Source organism: Oryzias latipes, chromosome 4, assembly GCF_002234675.1.
Source record: "Oryzias latipes chromosome 4, ASM223467v1".
NCBI classification, from domain to species: Eukaryota; Metazoa; Chordata; class Actinopteri; order Beloniformes; family Adrianichthyidae; genus Oryzias; species Oryzias latipes.
In genome coordinates this window covers 20,086,398-20,109,058 of record NC_019862.2, presented here as the reverse complement: position 1 = coordinate 20,109,058, position 22,661 = coordinate 20,086,398, and the positions used below count along the sequence as shown (strand labels likewise).

At 37.7% G+C, this 22,661-nt stretch overlaps 1 protein-coding gene across 2 annotated transcripts in view; it reads right to left on the bottom strand.

The window, feature by feature from the left end:
• LOC101162995 (BMP/retinoic acid-inducible neural-specific protein 3) overlaps positions 1 to 22,661 on the bottom strand; it is an 89,605-nt gene that overhangs the window by 49,489 nt on the left and 17,455 nt on the right. For both annotated transcript variants that reach the window (XM_004068210.4, XM_020702537.2), the window contains exon 3: positions 8,309 to 8,499. In XM_004068210.4, coding sequence (XP_004068258.1) covers positions 8,309 to 8,499 — 191 coding nt within the window. The remainder of the gene's footprint in view (positions 1 to 8,308; positions 8,500 to 22,661) is intronic.

Here is a 22,661-nt window from a genome sequence, read left to right as displayed (position 1 = left end):
CTAACCTTTAGGGCTTGGACGAGGGACCTCGGTACATGTCAGACTGGTTTAAGCCAAACTCCTCAACTCCAGGCCTCAGGTCTTTTAGCTGGAGAATGTCAGCAGCTGCCTACACCTTAAATCCCTGAGGGTTTCACTTGCTTTTGCTTAGATGTGATTGTGTTGACTCCATTTAAAGGAAACTAAAGACTTTTTTTTTTTTTTTACGAGACAGGTTTCCTGTGTTCTCTTCTTTTTTAAGGTTTGTATAGTAGTTATGTTTGTGAAATGTTGGCTTGTTATTGACACAAAAGCAAAAAAATAAATAAGAAATAAGGGAAAATTCCTGAAATGACACAACTGCAACGCTTGGGAGAATGTCAGACAGGTGTTGCAAGATATTTTGTGTACTTTCACTACATATTTGTGAGGATTATTACTTTATTTCGGTTTTTGGTCATGTTCTCTTAGCTGTTTACCTTCATTCAGTCACACCAGGTTTAGGTTGCAAATTATCCCCAGTTTCCTTAATTTAGTTAACGATCATTAGTGTATTGAAGTATTGGGTTTTCTGTTTGTTATTGTCAGCTCAGCTGTTCCTCTTAAAATAAATAAATAAATAAATAAACATGCTCTTGTCATTTTTTATTCTATTTATTTAATGATTCGGTTTCTGCCACTAAACCATGTCTCATGCATTTTGGATGCTACACTCATCTCCAGTTCCTGATAGCATTGAATTTTGAAATAAAATATCTGACCCGTCATTTTTTCTTTTCCTGTTTTCAGCATTTTGGGATCAAATTACAAAGAAATCAGATAAAAGACAAACATTACATTTCCCTCAAAAATTTATCGTCTCTCAAATAAAGACAAAACGTGAGAGAATTAGGTAATAAAAAAGTTCAATAATTGTTTTAGAATTTTTCCCCTTTTTTCATGATGAGATTCAGTAAAAATTCTGAAAAGTAAGAACTTCAATATATATGTTATAATAATAAAAAAATTGTAAGAATACAGTTATTTTTTAAAGAAAATCTAGTATTTTGGGAGAGAAAATGATTTGACTTTTTTTTCCCTCCCTCATCCTAAGAACACTTATAGCTTTCTAAACCAGTTCATTTGCTACTAGGCCAACGACGTATTGTGCATTTAACTAGTACACAATTTCAGCAGCTCAAGAGGGAGAGACCCCTTGAAAGTAAATTAAAAAAAACATTTGAAAACCTTTTGAGGCATTCTTGAAACGTTATCATGTTTGATTTGCTGTTTGAAATGTGAAATGAGCTGTTGCAGCCCAGAGAAAAACAATCTTAAGGTTAATCTCACAGGCGTCCATTTGCACAATCTTGTGCCTAGAAGACTGTACAAGAGCACATGTTTGTCAAATGAGGGTTAGAAATAGATCCAAACTTTGGGACATCCAAATCCACACTGATAAGCTAATAACAACCAAAAGAAAGGATGGCTGACAGGCATCAGAAAAGGAATGAAAAAAAACAAACACATTTGTTGACTGATAAAACAATCCCCACTGATGGTAGCAGTGACTAAAAGGAGCACAAGTAGCCTCAAAATAAAAAAAAAAGAAATCACGTGGACGGTGAAGGCAAAAGTGGTAATTGGAGCATTCAGGGCTGTGACCCGGAGTGCTCCCATAGCAGGCAGATTCCAAGAACAACACAGGGGATCTCAGTCCAAAAAGACTGCAGTCCTTGGAACAGCTGAGATTGAAGCCTCAGGCGTCCAGGCCTTTGGCAGAGGACCTGAGCACGCCTCTTGAAGGAACTGGGGCTGCTCAATGTATTTAAAATTTAACCAAATTAGAGCTGCACGATATGAGGAAAACTCGCGATATGCGATATTAGTGATCAATATTGCAACGATGATATAACCTGCGATAAGTCAAAATCCCCTAAATTATTCTCCAAAGGACCCTCGTCTAATTAGGAGGGCAACATCTAACATAAAAGTAAGTAAGTAAGTAAGTAATCTTTATTTATATAGCACTTCTCACAGAGAGCGACTCACAAAGTGCTTCACAAAGTAAAACAATATAAAATCAGTAACGATACCCAATAAAACGCACACAGGCACAGAAATAAACAAACAAGCAACACTCAAAAAACGTTCACTTTGAATGAACATAAAAAAATTATGGAAAGGATTTCCACATGATTAGATTGCGTTACTTGAACAAAAATGAATCATGTTGGTCCTACTTAATTTATTTAGGTTGGCTCAACTTAATGTATTTAGGTTCAAACTAATAAATTTAAGTTGATTCAATTTAAATAGAGCAGTTGCACCCAACTTTAAATTGATATTGTTGCTCATTCTAAAAAGAAAAAAGTTGATCCAATTTAATTGAATCACTTCAATTGGTCACACCTAAGTAAATTAAGTTTATTTAACTTGAATTTCTATTTATTTCTTTAATTTTATTTATTCATCTGTAATTGATATGTTGTTCCAAAGTTACAACCAATGGGTCTTTTAATTTTCACATCAAAGACATGAATTACCCAGCAAAGTCCCACATCACAAGACAGGAGCTCAATTACCGCGAACTCTGTGTTAAGTATTGGAACATTAACAGTTTGCCACACAAGGGGGTTGGTCTTCATCCTCTACCAAACTTTAACTCATGGTGCAAAAAAAATAAACATAACAGTTTAAATCACTAGTTAAAACAGAGTAAAACAGCTAGACAATAAAATCCATGGACAAAAACTCACACTTAGACCCCAATCTGCCCAGATAGACAAAGAAAATGGTATCCCACAATTCCTTGCGATTACTAATGCATCCAATTTAATGGTATCATGTTGGATCAACATGATTGAAATTAGTAACTTTTAAATGGATTATTTTTATGTACAATCGACATGATTCATTCACGTAAGATTTACAAACATAAAATTTTCTGGTTGAAATGACAAGTTACTTTTTCGTTAACTTAATTGGCTGGTAATTTCCTTTTTTTGAGTGAAAAGTGAACACAAGTAAAAGTCAGCTAAAAGCTTTCCTAAATAAAAAGGTCTTAACTTGAGCTTTAAAACACTCGACCGAGTCAATCTGGCCGATTGGTCAACAACGTGAAGGGCTCCATCTGATTGGCCAAATGGATAAAGGGATTTATTCAATTCATTAAATAGTTCAATTTGCTAGAAGATTGTTTTAGAACATTTAAGGTTTACCATTTATTGCGATTTTCGCCGACTTTTGCTACATGGATATTGCACAGCTTGAAATCGCGATAACGATAAATTTGCGATTAATTGTGCAGGCCTAAACAATTTTTTTTTTTTTTATAGTTAAAAGTCACCCCCAAATGCTTTGTGGAATTTGAAATGTGTCCACGACAGAATCACAGCTGAAGGAAAGAAAAAAAAACTGGCAATTAAGCTTAAACTAAATCAGAATCAACATAAAAAACCCAAATGGCTTTCAAAAAAGCAGCTTTTAATTTGAGTTTAAAGGCATCAAGAGATTCCTCATTCTCATCACAAATAGAATCTGAAAAATAAATAAATAAAAAGTCTGACAGTTGAAGACTGTTTCACATTCTGGACTTGGATAGCCGCAGTGTAACATCTAGCTCAACATTCAGAGAGTGAAAGTCTTCTTGTATGTTGATATGGAAACAAGAGATTTTCTATTAACTTCTTAGCATCTGATAAGAATGTCTTTGAAGGCTCTTCTACTTTTGAGTGACAGCCAGTGCAGCGAGGCCAGAAGAGGAGAGATATGGGCTCCCCCGGCTGTTTCAGGCTGCATTCTGGCAACAGTGTCGTGAATCAACTGTAGAATTTTTAAGGGCACGTTGAAGACAGGCTGGTAAGATGACTTTCCAGTTCAGCCAAAGAAGTAATAAACGTGAAGATGGCTTTTTCAGCAGAAACTTCAATATCAATATGACAATTTAAATATGTCTGTCTTTTTTTTCCCCTCAAAATGGGTATTCTGCCTGCATAAATTGGAAACAGAAAGACGCTATAAAAATATTGCTTTCTATTATGCATTTCCTACCACTATACACAGCAATGTTTTTTGGCCAACACGTCATAAAAAAGGGTTTGGACCACTCTCTTAAATCAGTTTCATTACTAGCTGATATATCTGTATTTATACCATGTTCCGGGTGAATACTCGATTCTGATTGGCTGCTGGGTGTGCATCAAAACCTGATAACCGCACGGTGAAAAAAGAAGTTCCGGTCACCTAGCTTGAATGTTTTGTATCACTGCGCCGGCTTCTTAAAAACAACCTTTTGCTTCATCATTTGGACAAAAACAAGCGGTAAGAGGTGAACTTTTTCTCTGAACTGATGCTTTATTCAACCCATCGGAAAGATCAGCATATATATATATCACCGAATCTTGACTGCAGCGGTGGCCCGACGCGGACTATTTGTTACGTGATGCGGCATATCCGCTTTTTGTGAGAAAAGCGATCCAAATTTGAAAAAAAACAAGAATTAAGGACTAAAAACTGGTTAATATGTATTGCCTTTGTAAATGACCATGGTATGAGCGGGTTAATGGCCTTCGAAGTGTGCATTCTTACTTTTTAAGGTACTTCGCAGAAGCAACCGTCCTCCACTTCGTGTTAAACGGTTCAAGCTTCCACGGCGTGCGTTAAAAAGTAATAACGCCTACATCGTCGGCCATTAACCCTTACCTACTCACCATCACTATACTACATTACTTTGGTTAGAAGACAGTTTTTAAGTTGCAATATTTTAGATTTTTTATTGTTTATACAATTTTTTTTGCTAATATCAGATCAAAAGGGAATACATTATTTCTTGCAGGATGTACACAAGTGGTCCCCAACCCCTGGACCGCGGCTCAGTACCAGTCCGTGGGTCATTTGGTACCGGGCCGCACAGAAAGAATAAATAACTTCCATCTTCTTTATTTTTTAAATCTGAAAGGTGTTTTATTTGGAAAAATTGCCTGATTCTCTTTTAAATCCGTCTATGTCACCCTCGACGCAGGCCAAGGCGCTCTTCTCGGTCACATGATAGGTTAAAATAAAATCCAGGAGCTAGCAAAATGAGTAAAAAAACAAACGTCCTTGGAAAGTTTCTTTGCCAAGAGGAAAAGGCCCAGCCAGGAGACAGAGAGGAAGGAGCCTTCGACTTCCAAAAAAAAATAAAGCTACATTTAATAGACAGTTCTTCTGTCTATTAAATGTGGAAAAAAAATGGAAAGGGTAGAGGATGATGACACCTGTGCGATGTACAATGACATGCCTGTCAAGCTCAAAGTTCGACTAGTCACATCTTTCTTCGTCCTTCCTCGTAGTGTCGCTACAATAAACATTCGCCACATCTTATAGACCGGTCCGGGAATCTATTGTCTGACGTCTCACCAGTCTGTGGCGTTACAAAGGTTGGGGACCATTGATGTACACAATAAAATTGTTATAAAGCATACATATTCCAATATTCTTAACATCAAAATGAAAGACAATAAAAATCTACCACTATTGTAAAACAAATGTCATCTTAAATTTGGATAATAAAGTTTCAGATGACACAGGACCACAGGACCTGTCTTCTAAACCTACTCTGATGAAAGTAGTGTTTTAACATGCTCTTGAGGCATTTTTCTGATTATAGAGGACATATATGGAAAAAAATGGAATAAAATTCCGTTTCTGTTTTTTTTTTTAGGAATCGCTGTAAATCAGGAGCAGATAAAAATAAATGCTGTTGAAGAATTTGTGACAGAAAATACATTGGGCTCCCTCCTCCTAGTTCTCAGATATGGGGAAAGGAAGGGCAGGTTAGACTCAGAAGTGAAAAATTTCTTAGAAAAAACTGCCCCTCTGCAAAAACTATTTCCTAGAAAATGACACTGGCATCATCATATATAAAAGACCACTGTGAACGCTTTTACAAAAGATTAAAAAAAACGATTGGAGTGAGACTGTAAAGCCAAATGGATGTCCAAGATTTTGGAAACTTTTGGTTCGGTTCACTGTGTTTTTAAATTCTACAAGTTGGTTAATAGCTACTTTACTTTAGATAAAGAAAACAGCTTTTGGCATGCATTTCAAGACCAGTAAGATTTTACAAAGAATTTGTAAATTTGCCACACCCAGATATGCTGTTTTAAACCAAAATCATTTTACTATTTTTAAACCCTTTAAAAATGAAGATCTTCTTTTTCAGAGAATGTAAATAAATACTTATTTTCTAAATAGAATTAATTGATAAACAGATATACAGACCCTTTCTTAAAATTAATAATTTTCCGCATAATAAAACACAAGCGTTTAAAGCACTTGTGGTAAAACAGTCTGATGTGCAGAATGCTGTAAAAGGTGTGACTCTTCCTTCTGCTATAGTTTAATTGTAGCAGCAGAAAGATTGCAACATAGTCCTCCCAGACTATTTAAAAGCTGATATTTATCATCTGAAAGTGTGTGCACAAGAGGCAGAAAAAATGAAAGAGGTGTCAGGAAAAGGGGAGGGAAAAAAGGCTTGTGCACTAGATAAGTGTTGTAACTTTGCTGGGCTAAAAGAACTCTGGCAAAATTTACCATAAATGTTTGGTAAATGTATAAATTCTGTGATTTTTGTCAGAGAATACAGGCTTTAAAAGTAGTAGTCAATCTAATTTTTTTTACAGCTGAGTCAATATTCCGTTAAGCTTGAATCTATATAAGGATAATTCAAGCTTAATTTTAATTTTTAAATCCCAAGTCTTAATAGGTGTTTCCTTTGTTTAATCTTTTAGGATTACTTATGAAGTGGCTATATGATACAGTTTTAATAGTTATTTAAACGCCTTTAGGCTTCAGCAGCATTTTTTAAGCCTTTTAAATTGATAACATTTGCCTTTTGTGAGCCTTCAACTGTCTTGCATGAGTTTCAAGGCACCTCTGGTCCGATTGGTGATTAAACCACACCCAAACATTCCATTTCATGCTGGCTGCCTTTTGATTGGTTAGCCTTACAGAGGTGAGAGCCTCTCCGAACACAAAAACACAGATGGGAGATTTGTGAACGACAACAAGAACAAATGAACAGCAAAGCCGAATTGTTCTGCAGCTTTAGATGAAACTATGTAATCTTTGTAAAACCCTGCAAGCATGTTTGTAGGCAAAACTGTCATCCTACTGTACAATGCTGAAGATTTTAAAACAAAACAAAACATTTGAAAGCAGCTGTATGCTCATGAACGGTTTCTTTGTTCAGAGAACAGCCAAAATAAGTTGGGAAAGCAAGACTTTTGTGGACAAAAGACAAAAAGCAAAAACATTGGTCCAAAAAAACTCTACTACATGAGGTTCTTAGTATTCATTTTCTGTAAAAAAAAATAAAAATAAATAAAAAATAAACACAAAAGTGAAGCTCACTGTCAGCGAAAATTAAACTGAATCCACTGCTGCTTAGATTTTTAAACCTTCTAAAAGCCACACCATAAAACAGCATTATCATTTTTTTAAGAAATAAAGATGGTGTAAATTATGATACACCGGTTGATTTGGTGAGTTTTTGCTCCCAACAATGTCAGTTTAAAACAAAAATAATAATAATAATAATAATAATAATAATAATAATAATAATAATAAGACATGAGTGTTTAGAAAGAAAAAAATCACCCTGTCACATAGTTTTTTTTTTTTTTAAATTTTATTGGCAAACTGTTCTTGCCAAAAATGTTTTTTGAGATTTTGTGGAAATAACGAGGAAATGTCTTTCTGCTGCCCCTAGTGGAATAATAATTCACCACAGGGTAACATGAACCATGTTATATACAAAGGACTTTTAAGTACAGTTATGACTGTGAAAGCTGTGACAGATTTATATTTGCACTTTTTAACTATTGTTTTTTCAAACATATATATCTATATTATATATCTATATTTAACCCTTTAACACCTGAGATGTCACCAGTGACACCTAAATAGCATACACTTTGTGACAAACTTTAACTTTTTAACGGTTTATGCAATCAACGGGAATCGAATCATTCTCACGCAGGAGAAAAACTATGGAGAGAAATTAGACTCAGTCGGATTTGTGCGTGCGTAATACTTGATTTGTGCGTAAATTGGGATTTGTGTTTGCATATTCTTGCTTTGTGCGTTTGTAAATTAGGATTTGTGCATAAATTTGGATTTGTGCGTGATTTGTTACTCACATTATACGTTTTGTGTATAAGTTAAAAAAATATAAAATGAAAAAAATACAAAATGCAATTTATGTATGCACAAATTAAGATTACAACAGTTTGAAACTACTTACACACACACATCTTTGAAAAACACAAATCTCCAGTGTACAAGCAACATGATGTTGTTTATTTACCTCCCAGTGTTGCAGAAAGCAGGAAGTGGGTTCCATATTTCCTGATAATGTTGTCAATGATGGCACTTTGACTGGGCCTTCTGCCCAGCTGCCTAATAGTCTGGAGGAACTCGGCGTCCAGCGGTATGGAAAAGCCATTGTTTTCTTGTCTCTCCAGGGCCAAACTGTTCACCTTCCAACGTCCAAACTCTCTGCAGCAAAACACAAAAAAACACATGGTCAACAAAAAAAACATGTTGTGCTGCAACATGAATGTTAGGAACGCTGCATGGAGGCTCATTTGGGAAAGCCTAAGAGAGACGAAATGTTGCACAAAATCCTGAGAAATGTGGCTCTAAGAAGTGGTGAAACAGGAAGCTGCAGTTAGACAGATTCACGAAAGCCTCAATTTAGGGATTTACCTTGATATAGCAATAAAATAGGAGGTAAATATGTAGCTTTTAAACACAAAAGGTTTAAAAATGATATTTTAGTGTCAGCTAAGTGACTGTTTTGAACTAAATTTTTATTTTTAAAAAAATGGCCCCTTGCTGTCTTCACTCCAGATCAGAGAAATATTCTGGAGGAAAAAAAAAAAAAACATAGTCTCTCAACTGGTTTTGATTTGCACAATCTTTTCTCATCTCTTGTTCTTTTTTACAGTGCTGTAGTTTCTGTAATCATGGACAGAGTCTTGCTGCTTTAAGGGACCTCTTTGGGATGGAACAGGCTTCATCTTCAGACTTTGTTAATCAGCCTGGCCTTGGAGCAAGCCAGCTGCCTTTATCAACAAAGTGCAGGCTGGGTGCTGCTGCTTGATGGCGTAGATTTGTAACATTGAAATACAGATGGCGACAAACATAATTCTCGAGCCCAACAGTGGGAAAGGGCTTTCAATTGCTTCTGTGGAGATGTTGTGAAGGAGGTGAGAACAAAGTTCTGCATGTGTTCAAAGATGCTTTGGTTTTGCAAAGCTGAGAAGCATTTTATATTTTCATGCAAAAGAATCTTTTATATGAGAGCTGGCAAAATGAAAAAAAAAAAAAGAACTGCACTTATATATTATTTAAAATGGTTTCCTTTATATCAAGATGTCTCTTTATCAGGTTTGAGCTTAAACACAGAGTGTGTAGTAAAGTCTTGCATGGCAGAAACAGGTCAGCAAACACCTAGCGTCGGAGATCTACTTCAAAACAACTTTCATTTGAAGCAAACTAGACAGAAAGCAACGGGACTTAAATTGACCATTTTATTCAAACAAATAGCCAAGTCAAGTCACCATTAAAAGTGTCTGTGGAACAGTCTCCCAGAGAGCCTCAGGGCTACAGAGACAGTTCATATGTTTAAAGGAAGGCTCAAGGCCTACCTTTTTAACCTAGCATTTAGCTGAAATGTAGGGATATATTTATCTTATATATATATTTAACGCAAAAACTGAATCTTAAAAAAGTAAAAGATTCTTGTTTGAAAAAATGTCTTATTTTTTGTCATTTTTGTAAGACAATTTGAAAGAGACCTGGCCTGCCGTCCTCAGCCAGAAGAGTAAATTAAACAATTTACCCTAGCTCTAAACTTTTTATTGATATTTAAACCAGGAAAATCATAATTGTTACTGTTCCGGTTGAAGACTTCTAAGTTCTGGACATTGATGTCTGCAGCTATGTCCTCTTGAGAAAAACTATCAAGCTTTTCAATAGCAAAATAATCTTAGTTTAGCTAAACATGTAGTAGTGACTGGAATTTATTTCTTAAAATAAAAATTCTCTGTAAGACCATCTCTCTCACCCTATAGGCATTTTTTTTTCCGCTTTTATATAGAAAATCTGCCAATGGGGTAAGAATTTTTTACTTATATCCAAAGGGCATGTTTTGGCAGTTTTATTCTATGATTTTTTTTTTTTTTTACCTATTTGATTTGATTTTTTTTTTTTTTTAATCCACCTATTAAGGTTTATATATTATCTAGTTATTAATCTGTTTTTCCTTTTTTGTATTTTATTCCTCTTAAATTTTGGTTCTAACTCCAGTGTTTTCCTCTGAAGAATTCTTCATATCAGTGATGGGATCTCCTTGCTTTGATCAGTAGCCTTCTCTACTGAAGTAGCATTCACTGTGAATATGAGTGGGGTGGTTGTTGGTGTGGAAAGGTCTCCAAAATATGATTTCTCCACTTTGATATCAAGCCAGATCTCTACTTGGCATCTAATTTTTAAATCTTTTTATGCTTTGTGTTAAAGTGTAGAAATATTTTTGTGTGTGTAGATTTTCACTTTTTTTACGAGAAAGAAAAGACATGCAAGAACAGTTCACGCTGTAACCACTTCTGTGAATTTGTAAATAACTTCATGTTTTATTTTGAATAATTTTTAATCACCTTTTATTTTATTTAGCAAAAATGTTCGTTAATTTAATTTATTTTAGTCATTCTTGTTATTTTTACCCTCCAGGGCTCTTTACCAAATAAAGTGGCTAGTCCGCTTTATAAATGTTTTAAATAATTGGTTTATAAATGAATTGATTGTTGATGATAAGATGGCACTGAATAATATAATTTGGCTTTTTCATTTTGTAAAACAAATCTCCATGAACATTTCTTATCAAATTCATAATTTAAAAAGATTTATATTTTCAGCTTTTCAGAAATACCGTAGTTTTAGTCCCTGGATTTTACTTTCACTTTTGTGAACTTCAATTCAAATACTTGTTATTTTTGCCAAACTCTTCCAATTTGCTGAGGAAAATAATGCAAATGCAACGGAATGTTCAACAACATTGCTAATCCGGATAAACAACAATCTTGATTTCAAAGAAGTAAAATTTCAGATTGTATGCTGGCATCTCTTGGATTTGATGCCAGCACACATCACCCATGCTTTTACAAATCCTGCAGCAGCTGCACACATCCAAACAAAGCGGCCCATACATGGAAAACGTCTCCATCGCCCAGAATATCACACAGCCCCCTTGGGTGTGAGACTGCTGCCAATCAATTTCCCCCCCAATAACAATGACCCCTCTGAGAAAAATGCAAACAGAAAACCGCTCATTAAGGCCTGTTTTATGTTGATGTTTCTCTTTAACAAGCAATCATTAGTGTTTTTGGCCGTCCTCTGAGGCCAGCCGAAGGGAGAAGTGGAGGGGGAGAAAAAGAGGGATAGCCCAGCTGGGATCGACTCAGTTTCACCACGTTGAGAGCTGATGGACGTTTATGAGTGGTGTCACGGCGAAGCAGCGACAAACCGAGTATATAACCGAGTATATCACACATAGATCTGTTTCCCTGCTTTTCATGGAAGACTGGTAATGTACCCCCCCCCCCCCCCCCCCTTAACTCTTTCACAGCGAGAAGCTGAGTGACTGGAATAGGCTGCTGCACACATGCGGGTTTAATCCACCTGCAGCTCTGTGTTGCAGGGGGCCCCAGGCATATCTACCTGTCAGCTCCCCCTCTGAGTGAGCCAAAGCACCAATAGGTAAAAAGATGTGAAAGCTACAGGGGCCACAATCAAAGCAGGCGGTGGTGATGGTTGGTGGGTGGGGGGTTACCGTGCTGCCTGTCCATCATAGCACTGCTGTCTCAGATCCATCACAAAAGCTCAGGCCGCCTGAGGGGTGTCCTCTGTGTCCAACAAAACAAATAACTTGCTGATGCAGTTCAAACGCACCGCTGTGTGCAGCCATGTGGACTGAAGTCAGTTCAGAACTGCGGTGAAAACGCCAAAGCAAAGCCCGCCTCTTTTGACCTCCACGCGATGGATCCTAACAGAAAAAACTAAAAAGCTGATTCTCTGCTATCCACTGTCATCTACAAACCCAAAACTAGCCAACAAGAATTATCTTGTTAATTTACAAAAAAAAAAAAAAAAATTGAATGTTTCTATTACCCCTTCTAAAAGAAAAAAGAAAAACTTCTACCAAATGCTACTGCGTTTAAAAATTCCTTTAAAGACTACAATGAAAATTATGTTTTTAGTATTTTTGACGTATTCTATAATCATTTTTCACATGCTTCAAGAATTAAAACTTGATGGAGGACATGTACGAAAGAATTTAGATCAAAATTGTATTTCTGAGTTTTTTCAAAGCGTGGAGCAAAATGCACCATTTGAAAAAGCTCAACATCTTAATTTCAAGGCAAGTCCCACTCACAACTAAGAGATGAATTTTGTAATTCATCGGCGGCTCCGCTGCCAATTACTGGCGCCAGCCTGTAACCACCAGAGGCAATGTGGGGTTCAGTGTCTTGCCCAAAGACACTCCCACACATGGGCGGGCAAGGTGGGAATTGACACACCCATCCAATCAGAGGGTGACTGCCCTCCGCTGCACCATAGCCACCCATCATAATTACAAGACAATTGGGTATGCTTTCACAATAGAGAAAAATTTCGTTGGAGTTTAACTTTAACACTTAGAAACATGCTAAATTAGGGTATACTACTCACAATAAGTTAAGGATATTGTGAAAAACTTGGTGGATGTCGTATACATAGTGTTTATTTCACTTCACAGACTTTGTATTCCTCATAATGGTCTCACTGTGTACAGTGTGCCTCACTGATTGAGCCAAAAAAACTAGAAAAACTTTTTCAATGTGGCATCAATTTCAACATTCTGTCAGTATAAAAAGCTGATTTTGCCAGTAAGTCATTCCAAGTTCATGAGTCAAACAGCCATGAACACATGACGTCACTTAACGGACGAGCAGTACCAAGTGGCCATAGTGCACCTTCGGGTTGGTAGTAGCCAGTTAGATGTTGCAGGTGAACTTGGTTTGTTTCAAAGTGTCATCACCAGACTTGCATCAAGACACAGAAGTACTGGCAGAATTTGTGACAGAACCAGTAGTGGAGCCCAGTACCTAAGGACCTATGCACTCAGACACTGTTTTGTAAATGTCACATAGATGCAGGCCCGTTTGTGCAATGTGAGGGGGACTAGGGTTTCCAGACAAACCCTTAGTAACCAACTTCACGAGTCTGACTTGAATGCAAGGTGACCGTTGTAGTTGACTCCACTGGCACCAAGACACCACCATGAATGTTTGCAGTGGGCACAAGACCATGTGACCTGGACAATACAGCAATTGCCAACGTTCTGTTCACTGATGAATGTCAGGTCACCTTGCAGGGAAAAGGGTGGTCGTCAACATTGCTGGAGAAGGCAAGGTGAGCATTATGCTGAGGTCAACATGGTCCCCAGGGTTTGCTCTGGTGGAGAAGGTGCAACAGTCAGGGAAGGAATCACCAGAACCGATAGTTATTGTAGATGTCCCAGTCACTGCCTGTTCTTACCTCAGAGACATCATACAAACATCTTCCTTCCCCAATTCCACCAGCACACCCTCAACTTTCTTTTAATGGATGATAATGCTTCACCACATCGTACTAACAGTCTCATCTAGACTTCAGTTCAAGTACTTTAAATGGTATGACTAGCGATGTCGCCTGACCACAATCCCACATCTGGGACTTGCTGAAACAGAGACTGGATGATCGTACCCCACCACCGAGTGACCTGGCAGAGCTGCGTGTCGCACTTGTGGAAGAGTGGAAAGCATTGCCTCAAAACAACACGAGGCCATTGGGGAAAATGAGACATGTCGAGCTGTCAAATATCCACTATTGACCTGGTTGATTTTGGATGGATAGATGGACAGACAGATCAAAACATGACACTGACTTAGACCTCTAAGCTTAATGACAAACTTTGGTTTAGTTAAATGAAGAAAATAATAAAAATATAGGTATTTGTTTTTTCTCCGGTTGTCCAAAATCAAGAGTCTTTGAAGTAAATCACTTAGATGTTAGAGATAACAACAAATTATGGAAGAATTTTCTGAAAAAAAGAAAACTGTTCTCGTTATTTGCAAATGACCAGGAGTGACTTAGCAATTTTACGCCATCATAATTTGTAATAACAGACTGTCTCGATGACTTGGAACATCAATAACTGACACTGGTGAACCCTATTTATGAAGAAAAAAAAGTTAATACTTTTTAGTAGTGATGGCAACATATTATTAACCTGACTGTCTAACTTGAGCCTCAAATCATCCTGTATTCACTGAACCTTCAAGTGAGAAATCAGATGTGCCTCATTTCACGTAGAAAAGAAAACATGAACTAATGACAGTTTTCCAGGACAGAATAGACTTTTTATATCTCCACTAAGCAAACAAGACTAGTAATCTCATATTTTCCTTACAGCTGACAGCTGAAAATTCCTATATCGTGTACACTGCAGCATCATTAAAGGAAGGAAAGCAATTCTGCTGTTTCCAGTTCCTACACTTTATTTATTGGAAAGTCTGGCCATTATGGAGGTTACATATTCCAATTTAAAAAAAAAGCTTGTTTTGTTGCACATTACTTTAGAAAATGATTGGTTTGAATATTATTTACTTATCCTATATAAGTTATAAAAGCTAATTTAAAAATGTGATTTAAAAAAACCATAACATTCTATATTTAAGGCGCTAAAACATAACAAGGTAAAATGATAAAACCATGGAGAAACAAAAAGAGTGACAGCTGATGAGCTGATCCCAAAAAAGCCCAATATTTAGAGCTACGGCTAGATTTAGGGTTGACCCTTTAACATCTGAGATCTTGCTGGTGACCGCTAAATAATACACGCTTTTTGACATACTGTAACTCTTCCACCTTTTATGTGAATTAGTTAATTCTGAAGAAGCTTTTCATATTGTCTTTGAATCGATATGCATAACATTACTGATGTAGAGTGTTGCATAACGGCCCAAATCCGCTTTGCTCCGTGATAAAATCAGCTGTTTTACGTTGATGGTGTAAAGCACTACTGTAAAGCGTTGCATATCAGCGTACGGGTGCTTTTCTCTGCTTCAGAATCCACTGGAATAAGTTAATTGCGTAAACAGTTGAAGACTTACAGTAGTTAAAGGGTTAACTAGTCATCATTTGTGTAGTGTTTTCCAGCCTTAATGCCCTTGAAAACTTATTTCCAGCTATAAAGGAAAGAAAAACCTTATTTTTGCTTTCAAATAGATGATAAATGAAAGTAAGTCTGGAGCAGTTTGATGAATATTTGCATCAATAACAGAAAAGTCTAACAACAAAGCTTTACTAATAGACTAACATTAGCAATTTCACAATCTGTAACTGGGATGGTTTTTCTCTGCTATTAATGAAGTGAAGCCACATTTTCCTATTGTGCATTTATTCTTACAAAAATAAATTTGAACGCGCGTGTACAAGACACTGATTTAGGAATGGCTCATTTAAATATTGAAGAATCTTAGCAACTTAAAAGGAAAAATAAAAGGTTAAGACACATAGAGCCTGTTTTGTATATTTTTCATGTCTACGCTTAGTTCTTAGAAAATAAAGAAGAAAGAAGCAGGATAATCTCAAAAATTGGCTTTTTATCAATAAAACCTGAGCGAGAGCGCAGATGTGTTCTTTTTTATTTTTTAGCTGGGTTACCCCACATACCAAAATAACAGTGTTCAAAACACACTTGGCTAATGTGGACTCAAAGTTATTTCAAGGACCTCCCCAAGGAGAATATTTTCCAAATGAGAAAAAAGTCCTTCATGCTTCATTCAATGAGAAATGTAAATTACATTTGTTTAGAGGACGTTGTAAGCAAATAGCAACAATTCTACAGTTATTAATGGAAATGCAATGTCCATCTTACTCATTTTTTCCATTGTTAATTTTTCTTTTCTTGTGCATGGCATTGATCCTTTTCAAAAGTCATGTGTCATTTGTAATCGAGAGAGGTTTTTATTGATGAAGAATTGCAGACAGGCTTTTCTTCTCAGTGACTTAAAAGTCGAGCTTGTCATTTCCTGGAATGCACTTATTGGATATCAACAGTCCTGCACAGATCAGTGAAACATGGGATGTAGTCGCCTGGATATTAAATTCATCAAACCATCACAGAAACTGAATTCCAAAAAAATAAGTAAACAAAATAAAAACAAGATGAAAACTATAACAGAATGCAGCGATGCAGGCAACAGCTGCAGGTTATGAGTGCTTCACATAATTGCCACCAACAGTTTCGTCAAACAGCATCAAACAAACAGAAGACCATTAATTTGTGAAAATCCTATTAAACCTCCTGGGAGCTTTGTATCAACAAGATAATAATATGGATGCTCCTGTTTTGATTTTGTTTTCTTTTAAATCTTTGAAACAAAAACTTATTTCAGACATTTGACAGAGGTGCCAGGTCGACACTAATATCATAAAGGGGATTAAGATGAGAGGGATTCACAGAAATTGCTTGGTAATAGAAACAAAACACTTGACAGGCTCGTTCTGACAGGCCAAAGCAAAGTCTATGTATATTTAATTTAGTGTTGCTCCTAGATTAATTGTAAGAATTTTATTTCTATATATTCCTTGGTTAGCAATGTAATAATAAAAAAAAGCTGTGAACAAAGTCTCAGTGAAGCAATCTGTGCAAGCAATGATGAAAACAGAACCATTACAAGGTAGAAAAACAACACAGTGGAGGGTAAATACAACAAAAAGATTACAATCAGAGAACAAGATAAGATGTGGATATAAAGTGATTAAAGTCGTAAGGACTGATCAAGACTGTCAGGACTTTGGGTAAAAAGTCAAAATAAGCTTCTTTCTTCCACATCTGTTATATGTTAGAATAAAAAAAAAGGTTTTAATTTTTTAACTTCATTTCAACCTTTTGTTGAAATATTATTGTGATTTGTGTGTGTGTGTGTGTATACTGTTATACGAGCTTAAGAATTAATAATAAAGCAACACAAGCCTGGTAGCTATGATTATGCATCTTTTGGGTTTAGGCTCACCCTTCAGACAATCTGGCTCTTTCATTTGAACAATTTAGACTGCTTGTCGCATTGCTTAAGTCCTGGGTACTTCATGACATTGTTTTTCAATCAGAGTTGGCCACTGGTTGCTTTTTACTTTTTGAATGTCCTTTTTGAACATAGTTTTTATATTGTTTATGTTTTCAACCAATGATTGTTTGCCTAGGTGAATGGTTTCCCATATATCATTTGTTAATGGTGTGAGCTGATCAAACATTTGTTCAATAGGCTGAATGAGGTCAGGACCATGAATGATGAATGTTGGCAGGCTATTTTACCTTCTCCACTACACACACACACACACACACACACACACACAAACACTTTGGGTACAAGAATTGTCATCTTGGAAGATAAGGTTTGATGATGACATGCCTCAACAATCTATTCCACACTGCCTCCACCAAATTATGTGACTGGTGCAGAATTCAGCAATGCCCAATTCTATATTCCAACTACCGTAGGCAGAATATGGACTCTTTAACATGTTCAGGTTCCATTGCTCATGTTGCCACCACCAACACAAATTAAGATGACAGTGAAGGGCAGCCATTGAAAGACCATTGGAAAGCTATATGAGACCATAAATTGACTGCATGTCGTTTTTTCCAGTTGGTCTGGGCAGAGAGCCATTGACTATATCATCCCCCAAGCATTGAATACAAATTTTTGGAAGACATTCTTTGATATCAATGTGCTGACAGGCTGAAGAAAATGGTCTTCTTGAAGTTTCACCTCACGGGATGCCAACTTTTCAGCCTGTCTTCAACATCTCTCTTTACTTGAAACTGTTAGCTTGGGGCAGGCACCGTAGTCTACTCAAGATACTGACACAAACTGACTAGGGGAAAACAAACTTGAAGATGCCCTATTCATATTAGTCAATTTTGGTATGCTAATATATTTGGAGCAGACACTATGAGACCGCAGTACCAGTACTCAAGCTCAAACAATTTTGGCAACTTTTTCACATACTTGGGTCTGATGGTAATCCCACAAACGCATGTTCTTTGCAAATGTTTAACAGAGCTGGAAACTGGCTTCTCAACATTGTAGTGCTAATGAGGATTTCTTTTCGACAAAGACATTTTCTACCAACATAAAATACTACCCTTTTTGTGCCAAGAGTATTTGCAAAGTGTGAAAAATGTGTAACTGTTGTGTTTTATTTTTCTTTACAACTGAACAATTCAACTATTTGGAAATCTCAACAATGGTACCTAATGTTAAAAATCCATTAACTCATTTAAAATACTCTTGTTTGGGCTTCAAGACATGAATTGCTGGTAATGGAAAATGCCACTCGACAGTCATAAGCCATTACTCCAGAGTCATATGTTTAGCTCTTATGCTTCAATTTTTATTGGACGCACCTGCTAGTGCAAAGTCAGCATATAGAAGCTTATTAACAATGCAGCATAACTTGTGGTACAAAAACATCTGCCCTGAAACCTGCCTGTGGCACACCAGGGCCTGAAAACTTGCAATAAAAACATCTGATAAATATCTTACAGATGATGAAGGAAAAAGTCAGATGCAACAGAGTAAAGATATTTCAGAAGTATAGCAACAAAGACTGCAAAACAAACTACAATATACTAAGAACAAAAAAAATATCTTGTAGATTTCTCACCAGACCTTTCTGCCCAGAAAATGTGGCAGAAAATGGATGGATGAAAACCATTTTATCTTAACTTCCCATTAGAGAAAATGGCCCATCAGTGTCACGTCAGAATGACTTTTCTCATACATTGTATTTATTACTTGGCTAGGCCTTCAGTACGACTGTCTGTAATTGTTTGGTCAGGAAGTGGCTCTTCTCAATGACGTAGAAAATATAAAAGGACCAATAACACTGAACATTAGCTGTTGACTTTGACTAATGACTGTGCTGCCCGTCCTAGCCTCAAAAAAGATACAGCAAAGCTAAATAATTTGCTTGTAATACAAACCCACTCACAAATAATATTTTTATTGTTGCTTTTATTATTATGTATCTATTGTTACTCTTACAACATAGGGTCACGTTTGGGTCAAATGTGCAGGTGTTCCTTAAAGATAGTGTGGACAGTTTGCAGCTCGCTCTCACTTTGGTCAAATACCTTTTCTCCTCCTCTTCCAGCCCTTCTCATTTCAGTTTACTGCCAACAGTAAGTCTACAAGGGGGATTTGCAATTCAGTGTACTTTTTGTGATTTTATAAGGTAAAAGAGATAGATAGATAGATAGATAGATAGATAGATAGATATAAACTTTATTAATCTCCCAAGGGAGAAATTCAGGTGTCCGGTAGCAAAACACACAACCACACACAACAAACAACAGTAAAAAGACAGTTCACAAAATAATATCAGTTCATATCAGGCAGGTTCATTAAACAGCCTGATAGCTGTAAGGACAAATGAGTTCTTTAGGTGGACTTCCTGTGACGTCATTTCCGGGTGAGCTATTCCCAGTGCTAGCTGTGTGACTGCTGTCCTCTTGTTTGGCATTAGCCTTACTACTATTGCTTACTCTAAGGGTTATCTGGGTTAATATTCACATCTAGTACCTTTTATTAGCGAATTCACCACTGTTAAACCGCTTGCTGTTCACTTTTCTCATTTTGCTAAATAAACCACTTCTCTTTACTTAAACACCGCTAGCCTTAGCTTAGAACCTAGTATGGCCACCACCACTCCTTCCGCCTCTCCTCCTCTCTCCTGCCCCATGTGCCATATGTTTAGTGATGATCCTGCCTCCTTTAGTGAAGATAGGGGTAGGTGTGTTAAGTGTAGTCTTGTGTTAGACTTGGAGGCCAGGCTGGAGCAGTTAGAAGCGCGGCTCCGCACAGTGGAAGCTAAGCCGGCTAGCCAGGTCGTTACTCGTAGCGCGGGCCGCACTACCAGGGCTAACTTAGCTAGCACCCCAGCGCCCTCCCAACAGCCGGGAGACAGTCAGGGGTTTGTACCGGTTGGGAGGAAACATAGTGCTAAACGCAAAAACTTAGAGCACCCGAGACTCCACGTTAGTAATAGGTTCTCCCCCCTCAGCGACACACCCGCTGAACACTCAACTCTGGTTATAGGCTCTTCTGAAGTTAGAAACGTGGAGCTCCCAGCGGCTACTGTCAGGTGTTATCCGGGGGCCAGAGTTGGTGACATCGAGGGGAACCTTACCTTACCACTATCGACCACGGTATTTTACTCCATAGATTAGAGCAGGACATAGGGATCAGAGGATCTGCTCTCCAGTGGTTTAAATCCTATCTGTCTGATAGGTATCAGTTCGTTAATGTAAATGGCCATTCCTCTCAGTGCACTCGAGTCAACTATGGAGTCCCACAGGGCTCAGTCTTGGGACCGATCCTGTTTACGCTTTATATGTTACCCCTAGGAAACATAATCAGGAAACACAGCATTAATTTTCATTGTTATGCCGACGATACGCAGTTGCATTTATCCATGAAGCCTGACCAGAATGACCAGATAGAGAAACTGAACGCCTGCATCAGTGACATCAAGACCTGGATGACAATTAATTACCTCCTCTTGAACCCAGAAAAAACTGAGGTCATTATACTTGGTCCTAAAAACCTCAGAGATGCTCTGTCTGCTCAGATAGTCTCCCTGGATGGTATAAGTATAGCCCCCAATTCCACAGTTAGAAACCTTGGGGTTTTACTTGACCAGGATTTATCATTTAAGGCTCACATATCTCAGGCATGTAGAACTGCCTTTTTTCACCTGCGGAATATTGCTAAGATCAGAAATATACTTTCTAAGAGTGATGCTGAAAAACTCATCCATGCATTTGTTACGTCGAGGCTGGATTACTGTAACTCCTTGTTAGCAACGTGTCCTAAGAGTTCCTTAAGAAGTCTCCAGCTTGTTCAGAACGCAGCAGCTAGATTGTTAGCAGGAACCAGCAGAAGAGATCACATTACTCCTGTGTTAGTTTCGCTCCATTGGCTCCCAGTTGATTCTAGAATTAAGTTCAAGATCCTCCTGTTAACCTATAAGGCCTTACATGGAATGGCCCCGTCCTATATTAAGGACCTCATAGTCCCTTACCAACCAATCAGAACACTTCGCTCGCAAAATGCAGGACTGCTTGTGGTTCCTAGAATTGGTAAAAGTACGGTTGGAGGTAGAGCGTTTAGCCACCAAGCCCCTGTCTTATGGAATAAACTCCCAGCTCATATAAGAGAGGCCGACTCAGTTTCTACATTCAAAGCTAGACTGAAAACATTCCTCTTTGGACAGGCTTATTGTCAGACTAGTTAGTATTCAGAGATTATTTAACTTAATGTTAGTTTGTTTTAAATTAAACTTAATAATAACTATTTCTTTTAAAAGGCTGCTAGAAGTTGAAGCTGGGGTAACTATGGTACACTGGGGTTCTGTCCTCTTTCCTTTTTTACTTCTACCCTTCCTCTCCTCTATTCTTGATCATAATTTATCATTTAGTTCTCCATGCCTCTGTTTGGTGCAGTGCGATTCATGTATTGTCCCTCTTTTCCTCTCCCCTCCTGGGGAGTGGGAGTGCTTCCAGACTCCAGTTGGCTCATCCGTGCTCCAGTTCCTGACCGTTTACCTCGCCTTGCTCCTGCTCCTACACCTGGCTGTGGATCCTGCCTCTGGCTCATCTCTGGCTCGTCTCTGCTCTGTACCTGACCGAGTACCTCGTCTCTGCTCCTGCTCCTACACCTGGCTGTGGTTCCTGTCTCCGGCTCGACTCGCGCCTTTGACTGTCCCGATAACCACGGCTGGATGAAGCTCGTCTGCTGGACTTTTATATATGTAGTTGTAGATTCAGATAAGTTAATTCTTCTCTAAGATTTCTGGTAAATCGCCTGTCCGTCCTGGGGGAGGATCCCTCCTTCATGTGGGCACCCCTGAGGTTTCTTCGTTTTTTCCGGAATCCGGTTTTTTTGGGAGTTTTTCCTTACCGCGAAGGGGGGTCTAAGGGCAGGGATGCCAGTATAGCTTAGTCAGTTTGTTAGTTCATTTTAGTATTTTTCTATTGAACTCTTTGTATTCGTGATCCTTTTGATTTCATGTTTTACTTCGAAGCCCATCGAGACGACTGTTGTTGTGATTTTGGGCTATACAAATAAAATTGAATTGAATTGAATTGAATTCTTAAAGCGCTCTGTCCTGCAGCGCAGTGAAAGGAGCCTATTACTCCATGAGCTCCTCTGACCAGACATCGTGTTGTGCAAGGGGTGTCTAGGATTGTCCAGGATGCTCTGAGTCAAGGCCCTCATCCTCTTCTACAGCACAGATCCCAGAGAGTCCAGAGAGTGCTGAAGTGACCAGTCTGGGTCTTGGTTTGTTTGGAGTCAATAGTTTTATTTTTCACAGTCCAACGTGTTCTCAATTACAACTCCCCCTTCACACTGAGCCAACACCTCTGCTTATATAGCCTCGCCCCGATTGGTTCAAACACTTACAGAAGTGATGCAGGGTTAACAGCTAAACACCCCTTTCAAAATGGTTTCAGATGAACATTCAAAATGGCTGCCAAGCAGCTTAACAAACATTTGTTCAAACAT